Here is a 13875-nt window from a genome sequence, read left to right on the forward strand (position 1 = left end):
TGTGTCATGAATGAATGCAGACATGGAATGTCACACACTCCCAACTTGATATTTGGGTACTCGCTGTGCCCACTTGACGTACATGTGTTTTTCCTCATCGCTGTTCACTTTCTCATCTTTTCTTGCCTCTCTGCTGTTTGCCCTGTTGTTGTTGTGAGCGTTTCTCACTGTGTGAACGGGTTCCTTGTTTGTCTGGATGGTTATCGTGGCACTGTCTGGTGACTGCGAGGTTAACTTGAAGTCAAAGTTTAATGGAAAGTTAATATATATGCAATTTATCATGTTTTTGGTAGGTACCTTTAGCAAACGGGCGTGTGAGACTGTTAAACAATGTGTTATGTACTTTTAGATGACTTTAAAAAAACAAAACTTTGATTGTCAGTCATTAGATTGATTTATGTGATGAGTTATTTTGTTCATTTTGCACATTTGTGCACAGCTGTAAAGATTTTTCATCTGAAATATTTCTTGACAGAGGAAAAGGTGTGTAAACAAAATGTGAAAACTGGACAGGCAATATTTAGGAAATGTTTAACAAATATTTAAAAAATGTGTTAGAAATTAATGAGGAAGAGGAGGTAGCTGATAATATATATGTGGAAAATGACAGAGAAAATATTGTATTGGACAGACCTATATCTGAAGAAGAAGTAATCTTGTGCTATTAGAAAACTAAAAAAATGGTAAGTTTGCTGGTCCAGATGGGATGATTAGTGAATTTTTCAAAAACGGAGGGGATATTACTGTTAACTTTTTAGTAAAGCTTTTTAATTTTTTGTTTGATACTGAGGTTTTCGTAAAAAGAGGGTGCTAGTCAGGGATACACATGGGAGGTAACCTACTTCAGGAGGTTATTGGCCGTAGCTACTTTCGTTTTCTCCGCATAGGCGGGTAGTAGTTTGCACAGGACAGGAATCAGACCCCTGCCGGAGTCTGCACTAGTGGGTCATGGTAAGTATGTTACTTTAACATAATTTTAGGAAGAAAATTTCCTATTCAACAGGTGATCATATATATATTTACTCTAATGGCTGCAGTACAGAAACAGTTTGCAAACAATAGAAAGTTGCATGTAGCTTTTGTGGACTTTAAAAAGGCCTTCGACTCGCATTTCCAGAAAACGTTTATGGCCTATTTTATTAAAGAATGGAATCAGTGGTAAGTTACATTGTTGTGTGAAAAGCATGTATAATGAAGTGGGTTTACAGTGACAGTTGAACAGTTTATATGATGCAGCAAGTAACTTACAGTTAAAAGTAAATATGGATAAAACAAGTATTGTTGTGTTCCGTGAGGGAGGATATTTAGCAAGAAACGAAAGATGGCCATATGGAAATGAAAGAATTACTGTTGTAAATGCATATAAGTATCTTGGAATTTATTTTTCAACAAAACTTAGTTTCAGTTTTGCATGTCAAGATATAGCTAATAAAGCAAAGAAACCAGTTATTGGATGCTTCATATTTTGTGTAAGCTTGATTGTAATTAGTTTGGTATTTTTGTCAGGTTATTTGATGCTCAAGTCCAGCCAATACTGCAGTATGGTGCAGAAATATGGGCCTTGGAAAAGAATTAACAAATAGAAAAAGTACTCTTGTTTGCAGTGAAATGGTTTTTGAATGTGGACATCCGAACACCAAATGATTTTGTGTATGGGGAACTAGGGATATATCTGATTTATTTAAACTTGTACATTAAATGTTTTAAGTATTGGTTGAAACTTACAAGAATCAACGAAAACAGGTTACCGTTCAAAGCTTATCAGATGTTGTATTCCTTACATAATACTGGTAAAAAAAACAAACATGGGCAACGTGTGTTCGTCAGTGCGTAAATTCTTATGGTTATTCATTTGTGTGGGATAATCAGGGTGTTGAAGATATCGCATGTTTTATAGTGTTTTAGGCAGCGAATAGTTGATTGTAGATGGCAAGATTGGCATGACCATATGGAAACTAGCGATAGATTTGCACAGTTTAGACTCCTCGAAACATTGCAGGGGACTGAACCATGTATTGGGATGGAAATAAACAGATATGTAAAAAGTGCACTAACAAAATTTAGATTTGGTGTTTCTAATGTTGCTGTTCACAGTTTCAGATACTGTAGTAAGAGTGAATACGTATACACTTGTTGATTGTGCAACCTGAATAGGGAAGATGAATTGCATTTTTTGTTATGTTGCCCTGCTTTGAGTGACCTCAGACAAAGTTTATTCAACCTAAATAGTATAAAGATCCCTGTGCTTTTAGATTTAATTTGCTCATGTCATCAAAACATGAGCTTACTTAACAAAACTTGGCCATATACCTATATGAAGCATTGAAAAGACTTTGAATCATTATTTTGTAAATGTTGTTGAGTATTGTATAAGCTACTTTTGGTTGACTTGTGATGTTGGTTAATCGTGTCAAGTCATTTTCTTTCTTTCTTTTCTTGTATGACCCCCTTCAGTAAGGGGCTTTGGCCATAATCTGAACAAAAGATCGTTATCGTTATCATTATCTCTCTCCATTCTGGAAGATGTCGGAAACTTCAATTATCTAGGAGCAACCCTGACAAAGGATGGAAGCAGCAAAGCAGAAATAAGAATTCGTATTGGCACTGCCACCGCAGCCATGACCAAACTGAACAGAGTGTGGAAAAGTAACATCCGATTCTCCACAAAATTCAAACTCTACAAAGCCCTGGTGGTCTCCATTGTACTGTATGGTTGCGAGGCATGGACACAGATGGCCGAAACTGAAAGGAAGATCCAGGCCTGAGGAAGCTCCTTCAAATTTCCTGGATCGACACAGGACCAATGAATATGTACGGAGCAGAATTAAGAACCTTGCTGGACCTCAGGAACCTCTCCTTTCAACTGTGAAGAGACGCAAGCTGATATGGTTTGGACACACACCAGTCTGTCCAAAACAATCATGCAAGGCACCATCGAGGGCGGGAGAAGAGGAAGACAGCGGAAGAACTGGCATGAGAACATCAAAGAATGGACTGGACTCCATACACGTGAGCTGCTGCCGGCGGCTGCTGACAGAGACAGATGGAGAAGGGAGGTTGCCTCTGCGGTCCTCAGGTTTCCCCCAACGACTACTTTGTAGTCATGGGCCTGAGCGATGAGTGATGAGTGATATATATCTCTCTCTCATATATAATCTCTCTCATTTTATAAAAATTAATGGTCAACCAATAGAAGAAGTTGATAATCATAAAATTTTTGGAGTCACCATTGATAACAACTTATCTTGTCATATTATGTTATTATGCAAAACTCAATCCAAAAAGATTTTATCAGCAATCCAGAGTTAAACATTTTCTTGATTTACATTGTCGAAAATTGTTCTTTTTTGCTTATATTGAATCACATATTAACTACACATCTGGGATTCAGCTGTCAATAATGTACTAAAACCTTTAATAAGTCTACACAGACGAGCTCTTAAATTAATCCTGAAGAAATCTTCATGTCAACAATCCTACTTGATTTGGTTTTATCGAATGCACACATAGTTCAGTTGTATGTCTAACCACTATTGCAATACTTAATATACAACCACAGTCACTATCCTAAATACTTTGCTTTAAAAAAAAAAAAAAATTCATTTGCATATTCATAACATGATGTTTGTATCATGATTATGTTTACATTTGGGCCAACAGCCAGTCGATGGGAAATCATTTACAGCTTAGTCTTTTGTGAAGGACTATGACTCTCAAACTAGGAGGCAAAATTGCACTGGCTCTTAGTGCTGCAGCCTTGTGGGCTAGTTGGCCTTTGGGAACCATCCCAACACCAACTGTCCTAAAACCCTCTTGGCCGAGAGAGTGGGAATGAAACTTGGGCAAGACACTCTCCACTATAATCAAATTCTAGCCCAAATAGTCGGAACAGCAGTTGCCTCCTCTGCTGTTCTGATGGTCATAGTCGGACACGACTGACTATCAAAAAATATATGTACATGTGCATGTATATGTGCGTATGTAATGTCTGAATGATATGTCCATACTTCTACATCTCTTTGTTATGTGTGAATTTTCTTTTTATTCGTTTTTCGTTTTCTCTTTGCCCAGAAGGCTGGATGAAAAAAAGCACTCCACTTCCCTCAATAAAAAAACAACAACAACTTTATTCGTTCGTTCATTCGTTCTCTCTCTCTCTCTCTCTCTCTCTCTCTCTCTCACATTCACTGTCTCTTTTTCTATTTCTCCCCCGCTCTCTCTTTTCCTTCTCTCTTCTTTTCTTAACTGGTGTCAGAAGGTATCAAGTGGAATATGAAAAAAAAAGGAAAAAAAGTCAGCAATCTTTTTCCTATATATATATATATATGTATGTATATGTATATATATCTGCATCTCTCCGTCTCTGTCTCTCTTTCCCGGTCTCTCTTTCTTTCCTCCCCCTCTCTTTTACATTTTTTCATGGGTGTCAGGAGCCTGGTATCAACATGACGAATCTTTTCTTTTCCCCTCTTCCCCTCTGTCTCTTTTCCCTCTCAGGAGCTGGGAATAACACGTGTTGATGACCAAGGGATGGGGTGGATGTGGTCATTGCCCTGACATTTCCATAGCGTCCAATCAGAGCCAGGACAGAATGAGAAAGGAAGTCGGGTGTACAGAACCCAATATAAATGTGTGGTCATTCACTCTCCACCCACCCTTCCTGCCATCCATCATCGTCCAGCATGGAGGTCAACTGTGGATGGAATATTGACCACGCAACTGTGACTGGCTGGCTGGGGTCTGGTTTTCTTCTGACCAGTGGTCTTTTTCAGCCTGATAATTAATAGGGGAGGGTGGAAGGAGGGGGGAAGAAGGAAGGGTGGAGACCAGGAGGGTGTGGGTGTGGAATGTAAGGAGGGGTGACTGAAGGAGGTGGTTTGGCTGCAGCTGATTTTTTTGTGAATAGATGGCAGTGAATGGTCAGAGCAAGTCCGAGCTTGAAATTGGTTTTGATTTATTTATATGTTATTTATCTATTTATTTATTTGATTTGTTTGTTAGTTAGTGTTAGTACTGTTGCAAATGTCTGTGTTATTGTTATGAATCTGATCTTTTTGCGTGTGTTTTATTTTTGCTGAAATTCTTCATTTATGAAAAAAAAAGTACAGTCACATATTTTCAAAACAAACTCTTTCGCCTTTATTTCAGTTATCATAACTGTTATTTGTTACTGTTATTTATTTATTTTCCACAGCTGTAGTTTGTTGTTCACAGCCTATATCCACACAAGTGTGAATACATTGTGCAGATTGTGATCTTTCAGTGATAACATGAATCACATTATGATGATGGTGGTGGTGGTAATGATGATGATAATGGTAGTGGTACTGATGATGGTGATGGAATTGATCATGATGGTGGTGGTGATGGTTGTGGTAATGATGGTGGGAATGGTGTCAGATGATGGTGATATGGTATTTATGAGGGTGATAGTGATGATGGTAGTGATAATGATGATTATGGAGATGATAGTGATGATGGTTGTGTTGATGATGGTGATGGTCTGTGATGATTATAATGGTGGTTTTGGTGATGATTATGGCGATGATGATGATGATGATTTAGCCATGACTGATCATGACAGCAAGAGGATGATGCTGATAGAGGCATTTTTGTCTGGTTTGTTTCAGATTCAATGGACCAAGCTGAAGTCTCAGCCAATATGTTTGGTAAGACAAAATTCTTTTTCCAGATCTGGAACACACCCACACTCACAACTGTGTATGTGCACAATAAAAAAACAAAGGCAAAGCATGAAACGTTACTTCAGACCACTATTCCAAGGCGTCAATAGAATTGGGATGAAAAAAATCAATGATCCAGCTCTGTTGGGGATCAAACTTGTGTCTTTCCAGTTAGTCTGTGACGCTAACCACTTAGCCAAGGCAGATGGTATTTTTAAACAGTGAACGTGACTCAGGTTACTGGAGGTGATGGTATTCAAGATCAGTGACTCCTGATGGTCCTGACCTGTGTAGGCATGTGGATGATGGAAGTGCTGATATTGCTGATGTAGGTGACTGAGCTGCTGTTATCTGACCTGTGGTATTTAAGGACTGTGTGATAGGTAGATATGTTACAGTTAGATGTCTGGTTGAAACTTGTTTGCTCCAGTTCTGTGTTGGGGACATAGGTCTGTGTCAGAATGATCCAGCTGAAGTGATAAATACAGCAGTGCTGTGTGTGGTGATGGTGGGGGTGGGGGGTGTCCACACAGTCCAGTGGTGGGGGTGGGGGTGGAAGAGGGAGGTGAGGTGTGATGAGAGACAGGGGATTCTTAACCTCTCAACCTTTTCTTCTTTATCAAGGATGAATGAGATATGGAGTGTGCCGACCTGAACTGGCCATCACTTAGGTAAGATGTGGACGGTCACACCATGTCTGACCTGACCTTGAGTGTCACGTTTTTGGCTCCAAAAGATGGAGTGACAGCACCCTTTCAGATGACGCCAGTCCAAAGTGTGTGTCAGTAGATAGGTTGAGAGAGCTTGGTGCAAGGGAACTTTACACTTGACAGTTGAATAACCTCTGATTATCACCACAGCGATGAATAACATGGAGTGTTAAAAGACAGCGAGGTGGGCTGGCTGAATGTGCCTTTGAGATGAAGAACAACATGCCCCAGTCACCCGTCTGGTCACAGTACGGTTCGCGATATGGCCTGTTTACTACTGTGGTGTGATCATGGCCGTTGTTCTGATAGCACTGTACATTGGTGTTCTCATCATCTGAGGGGAAGGGGTATGATCGTGGGCGTTGTTCTGATAGCACTGTACAGTGTGTTCTCATCATCTGAGGGGAAGGGGTATGATCGTGGGCGTTGTTCTGATAGCACTGTACATTGGTCTCATCATCTGAGGGGAAGGGGTATGATCGTGGCCGTTGTTCTGATAGCACTGTACAGTGTGTTCTCATCTGAGGGGAAGGGGTATGATCGTGGGCGTTGTTCTGATAGCTCTGTACAGTAGTGTTCTCATCATCTGAGGGGAAGGGGTATGATCGTGGGTGTTGTTCTGATAGCTCTGTACAGTAGTGTTCTCATCATCTGAGGGGAAGGGGTATGATCGTGGGTGTTGTTCTGATAGCACTGTACAGTGTGTTCTCATCATCTGAGGGGAGGGGGTATGATCGTGGGTGTTGTTCTGATAGCTCTGTACAGTAGTGTTCTCATCATCTGAGGGGAAGGGGTATGATCGTGGGTGTTGTTCTGATAGCACTGTACATTGGTCTCATCATCTGAGGGGAAGGGGTATGATCGTGGACGTTGTTCTGATAGCACTGTACAGTAGTGTTCTCTTCATTTGGGGGAAGGGGTATGATCGTGGGTGTTGTTCTGATAGCACTGTACATTGGTGTTCTCATCATCTGAGGGGAAGGGGTATGATCGTGGGCGTTGTTCTGATAGCACTGTACATTGGTCTCATCATCTGAGGGGAAGGGGTATGATCGTGGGCGTTGTTCTGATAGCACTGTACAGTGTGTTCTCATCTGAGGGGAAGGGGTATGATCGTGGGCGTTGTTCTGATAGCTCTGTACAGTAGTGTTCTCATCATCTGAGGGGAAGGGGTATGATCGTGGGCGTTGTTCTGATAGCACTGTACAGTGTGTTCTCATCATCTGAGGGGAAGGGGTATGATCGTGGGCGTTGTTCTGATAGCACTGTACAGTAGTGTTCTCATCATCTGAGGGGAAGGGGTATGATCGTGGGCGTTGTTCTGATAGCACTGTACAGTGTGTTCTCATCTGAGGGGAAGGGGTATGATCGTGGGCGTTGTTCTGATAGCACTGTACAGTAGTGTTCTCATCATCTGAGGGGAAGGGGTATGATCGTGGGCGTTGTTCTGATAGCTCTGTACAGTAGTGTTCTCATCATCTGAGGGGAAGGGGTATGATCGTGGGTGTTGTTCTGATAGCACTGTACAGTAGTGTTCTCATCATCTGAGGGGAAGGGGTATGATCGTGGGCGTTGTTCTGATAGCACTGTACAGTAGTGTTCTCTTCATTTGGGGGAAGGGGTATGATCGTGGGCGTTGTTCTGATAGCACTGTACATTGGTCTCATCATCTGAGGGGAAGGGGTATGATCGTGGGCGTTGTTCTGATAGCACTGTACAGTAGTGTTCTCTTCATTTGGGGGAAGGGGTATGATCGTGGCCGTTGTTCTGATAGCACTGTACATTGGTGTTCTCATCATCTGAGGGGAAGGGGTATGATCGTGGGCGTTGTTCTGATAGCACTGTACAGTAGTGTTCTCATCATCTGAGGGGAAGGGGTATGATCGTGGGCATTGTTCTGATAGCTCTGTACAGTAGTGTTCTCATCATCTGAGGGGAAGGGGTATGATCGTGGGCGTTGTTCTGATAGCTCTGTACAGTATTGTTCTCATCATCTGAGGGGAAGGGGTATGATCGTGGGCGTTGTTCTGATAGCACTGTACAGTAGTGTTCTCTTCATTTGGGGGAAGGGGTATGATCGTGGGTGTTGTTCTGATAGCACTGTACAGTGTGTTCTCATCTGAGGGGAAGGGGTATGATCGTGGGCGTTGTTCTGATAGCTCTGTACAGTAGTGTTCTCATCATCTGAGGGGAAGGGGTATGATCGTGGGCGTTGTTCTGATAGCACTGTACAGTAGTGTTCTCATCATCTGAGGGGAAGGGGTATGATCGTGGGTGTTGTTCTGATAGCACTGTACATTGGTGTTCTCATCTGAGGGGAAGGGGTATGATCGTGGGTGTTGTTCTGATAGCACTGTACATTGGTCTCATCATCTGAGGGGAAGGGGTATGATCGTGGGCGTTGTTCTGATAGCACTGTACAGTGTGTTCTCATCTGAGGGGAAGGGGTATGATCGTGGGCGTTGTTCTGATAGCACTGTACAGTAGTGTTCTCATCATCTGAGGGGAAGGGGTATGATCGTGGGCGTTGTTCTGATAGCTCTGTACAGTAGTGTTCTCATCATCTGAGGGGAAGGGGTATGATCGTGGGTGTTGTTCTGATAGCACTGTACAGTAGTGTTCTCATCATCTGAGGGGAAGGGGTATGATCGTGGGTGTTGTTCTGATAGCACTGTACAGTAGTGTTCTCATCATCTGAGGGGAAGGGGTATGATCGTGGGTGTTGTTCTGATAGCACTGTACATTGGTGTTCTCATCATCTGAGGGGAAGGGGTATGATCGTGGGCGTTGTTCTGATAGCACCATTCAGTGTTTGATTACAACAAAAACAAGAACTTAGAAGGTTTTGCAAACAACTGAAGGAATGTGTGGACTAGACCTCAGAACATAGACTGGCCACATAACATACACTGACCACAGAACATACACTGACCACAGAACTTGACCACAGAACATACACTGACCACAGAACAACATACACTGATGACAGAACATACACTGACACAGAACTTGACCACGGAACATACACTGACCACAGAACAACATACACTGATGACAGAAGATACACTGACCACAGAACTTGACCACGGAACATACGCTGACCACAGAACAACATACACTGATGACAGAACATACACTGACCACAGAACTTGACTACAGAACATAAACTGACCACAGAACTTGACCACGTAACATACACTGACCACAGAACTTGACCACGGAACATTCACTGACCAGAGAACAACATACACTGATGACAGAACATACACTGACCACAGAACTTGACCACGGAACATTCACTGACCAGAGAACAACATACACTGACCACAGAACTTGACCACGGAACATTCACTGACCACAGAACAACGTACACTGATGACAGAACATACACTGACCACAGAACTTGACCACGGAACATTCACTGACCACAGAACAACATACACTGATGACAGAACATACACTGACCACAGAACAGCATACACTGACCACCGAACTTGACCACAGAACATGACCACGGAACATTCACTGACCACAGAACAACGTACACTGATGACAGAACATACACTGACCACAGAACAGCATACACTGACCACCGAACTTGACCACAGAACATGACCACAGAACATACACTGACCACAGAACAGCATACACTGACCACAGAACATGACCACAGAACATACACTGACGACAGAGCATACACTGACCACAGAACTTGACCACAGAACATAGATTGACCACAGAACATAGATTGACCACAGAACATGACCACAGAACATACACTGACCACAGAACATACACAGACCACAGAACATACTCTGACCATGGAACTTACACTGACCACAGAACATACACTGACTACAGAACATACACTGACTACAGAACTTGACCACAGAACATACATTGACCACGGAACATACACTGACACTGACCATGGAACATATATTGACCACAGAACTTGACCACAGAACATACACTGACTATAGAACGAGACCACAAAACATACACTGACAACAGAACATACACTGACACATGTGCTTCTTTGTGAGTGCACACACACATACACACACACACACACACACACACACACACACACACACACACATGCAGATACATCCATAAGTATATCTATCATATGTGTGTGTGTCTGTTTCTTTTGTTTAAACAACTATTCCTCACACAGGTGTGTGTGCATGTGTGTGTGGGCACACGTGTGTGTGTGTGTGCGTGTGTGTGTACATGTGTGTGTGTGTCCAAAGCACTGCAGCACACACCTGACCTTTGCATGAGCCAACTATGCTGGTCAGGCTGGAGAGAAGAGTGACAAGCTGTTTCACTGTAAGCAGTCGCTCAGGAGCAACAGCTTCATAACATTAATTTTTCTGTGCTTTCCCTTTCCATACTGCACCAGCTTGTCTCTGTCCTTTGCCTGCCTCTCCCTCCCCACCCCACCCCCCTTTCCCCCCCTCACTCTTGAAATTTTTTGTCTTTTTATTATTTTTTTGTCTGTCCACCTCTAACAAAACAGACAACAGAGAGAACTCAGGAACTCCAATATTACAATGCACATTGACCATGGGCCACAGTACAACAGGTGTGGGAGGGAAAAACAACAGAGAGAGAGAGAGAGAGAGAGAGAACGAACGAACGAACGAAGTTTTTTTATTGAGGGAAGTGGAATAAGCATACATGTGCTTTTTTTCATTGGAAATTGAAAATGAATCAAAACATCCACAAAGTAGCAAAGAGATGAAGAAATAAAGACATGACATTCACATTCACATTTAAACATGCACATCTACATAATAAACATGTACATCTACATAATCATGATACAAACATCATCATATCATGAAGGAAAAAGATCAAACCATCCCCCCTCCAAAAAAAAACAACACAAAAAAACACAGCCCCTCCCAAGCCTCCCCCCCCCCCCAAAAAAAAAAAGAAAGAAAAGTATTCAGGACACTGATTGTGGTTGTATATCATTAAGTAGTGCAATAGCGGTCAGACATACAATTAAACTATATATGCGTATTCAATAAGATAAAGTCAAGTTAAGTAGTATTGTTGACATATTTGTCCATAAGGTGTGTATGGTAATGATTTTTGAATTCTTGAATGCTTTTCTGAACATTAAGATTGGATGAAATATTGTTCCATAAACAGCCTCCTGAATAAATGAGACTGGATTTAAACATATCTACTCTTGGAATGGGGATCTTAATCTTGTTGGTCTGGCGGACTAGCGTGGTGGGAAATCTCTCTCTCAAACATGGAGCATAATTAGACATGATTTTAAAAATAAAAACTGCTTTGTTATATTCAAGTTTAAGCTTTAGGGGAAGAATATCTAAATGTCTGTAGTCGTCAGCAGTCAGTGATGAAGATTTCAGAAGGATTAATTTAAGAGCTCGTCTATGCAGACTTAGTAAAGGTTTTAGTATATTATCGCTAGCTGAATCCCAGAGTGTTGACGCATAGTTAATATGTGATTCAATATAAGCAAAAAAGAATAATTTTCTACAATGCAAATCAAGAAAATGTTTAATTCTGGAAAGCTGATAAATCTTTTTGGATAGGGTTTTGCATAATGACATAATATGACTGGACCAAGATAAGTTGTTATCAATGGTGACTCCAAGAATTTTATGATTATCAACTTCTTCTATTGGATGACCATTAATGGAAAAGGGTGGAAGGTTGTGTGAAAAATTTTGGCGTTTCTGTCTGGTGGTGAGTATGAGACATTTCGTTTTTTTTGGATGGAGACGCATGTGATTTAAATTGGACCATCTAACTATATCATTAATGCTTTGTTGCAGAGCATAGTACACTTGCAGAGCAAAGAGAGAGAGAGAGAGAGAGAGAGAGAATGAACATGACAGTATAAACCTCAGCGTAGCACAGAGACTCACAGTTCACCCATCTGTTGTTGGTGTGACCAATACATGTGTGGGATGCTCAGCTGCCTGCCTACATACATATCACATCCTCTTTCATGTCGGCCCACATTAGCATGGCACAATGCCAACTGGACACACACTTGTTAACAGTCTCTTAGATTTCTGGCTTTGCCTTGTGTAGGTTGTTAAATGAAAAAGGTCTGCAGCCCATTGCTCCCAAACAGAGACGCAGAGATATGACTGATAGCGTCGTGAGTGGGGTGACATGGGAAACTGTCATGGTGCTCGTTAATGGCACTTTGATATAACCAGTCCGTTTTTCAAAGGGGTGCCCTTTGATGTCACCAGTCTGTGTTTCAAAGGGATTCTCTCTGATGTCACCAGTCTGTGTTTCAAAGGGATTCTCTCTGATGTCACCAGTCTGTGTTTCAAAGGGATTCTCTCTGATGTCACCAGTCTGTGTTTCAAAGGGATTCTCTCTGATGTCACCAGTCTGTGTTTCAAAGGGATTCTCTCTGATGTCACCAGTCTGTGTTTCAAAGGGATTCTCTCTGATGTCACCAGTCTGTGTTTCAAAGGGATTCTCTCTGATGTCACCAGTCTGTGTTTCAAAGGGGTGTTCTCTGATGTCACCAGTCCGTGTTTCAAAGGGGTGCTCTCTGATGTCACCAGTCTGTGTTTCAAAGAGGTGCTGTCTGATGTCACCATTCCATGTTTCAAAGGGGTGCTCTCTGATGTCACCAGTCTGTTTTTTTCAAAGAGGTGCTCTCTGATGTCACCAGTGTGTGTTTCAGAGGGGTGTTTCAAAGGGGTGGGCTCAGTGGTCTTTCCTGGAACTGCTGTCAGAATATCCACAGAATCACACCTGTCTTTCCTGGAATTGCTCTAAGAATATCCACAGAATCACCTCTTTCCCTGAACTAGTCAGAATATCCACAGAATCACCTTTTCTTTCCTTGCTCAGGGTAATTGTTATGCAGACACTAGGTCTTAGCCACCCCCTCTCTCCTACCCCCCACCCGCAAAGCCAGAAGAGGTCAGCATAGGGTGCACTTAACTGTACAAACTGGTCAGGGTAATTGTTATGCAGACACTTGACCATTTTCAGGCCTTCCCCCCTCCCCCCTGCCCCCATCCACAAGGTGGGAGGAAGTCAGGTGATGGAGGGTTCCATGGGCTGTATTGATTGTTCCAGTCTGCCTCATCCCTCCCTCCCTCCCTCTTCCGCTCTGTCATTTGTGCTGTAGTAAACTGCTAGGGACTGGTTCATTCAGTGAAGGGAGGGGAAGGGAGGGAGGAAGGACTGGTTCATTCAGTGAAGGGAGGGGAAGGGAGGGAGGAAGGGACTGGTTCATTCAGTGAAGGGAGGGGAAGGGAGGAAGGGAGGACTGGTTCATTCAGTGAAGGGAGGGGAAGGGAGGGAGGAAGGACTGGTTCATTCAGTGAAGGGAGGGGAAGGGAGGAAGGAAGGACTGGTTCATTCAGTGAAGGGAGGGGAAGGGAGGGAGGAAGGACTGGTTCATTCAGTGAAGGGAGGGGAAGGGAGGGAGGAAGGACTGGTTCATTCAGTGAAGGGAG

General features: G+C 42.5%; 1 protein-coding gene across 2 annotated transcripts in view; it reads left to right on the forward strand.

The window, feature by feature from the left end:
- Positions 1–13875, forward strand: part of LOC143287026 (bridge-like lipid transfer protein family member 3B) — an 83526-nt gene that overhangs the window by 8351 nt on the left and 61300 nt on the right. For both annotated transcript variants that reach the window (XM_076595038.1, XM_076595039.1), the window contains exon 3: positions 5631–5669. In XM_076595038.1, the coding sequence (XP_076451153.1) occupies positions 5631–5669 (39 nt within the window). The remainder of the gene's footprint in view (positions 1–5630; positions 5670–13875) is intronic.

The sequence above is a fragment of the Babylonia areolata genome, chromosome 10, assembly GCF_041734735.1.
Source record: "Babylonia areolata isolate BAREFJ2019XMU chromosome 10, ASM4173473v1, whole genome shotgun sequence".
In the NCBI taxonomy this organism is placed as follows: Eukaryota; Metazoa; Mollusca; class Gastropoda; order Neogastropoda; family Buccinidae; genus Babylonia; species Babylonia areolata.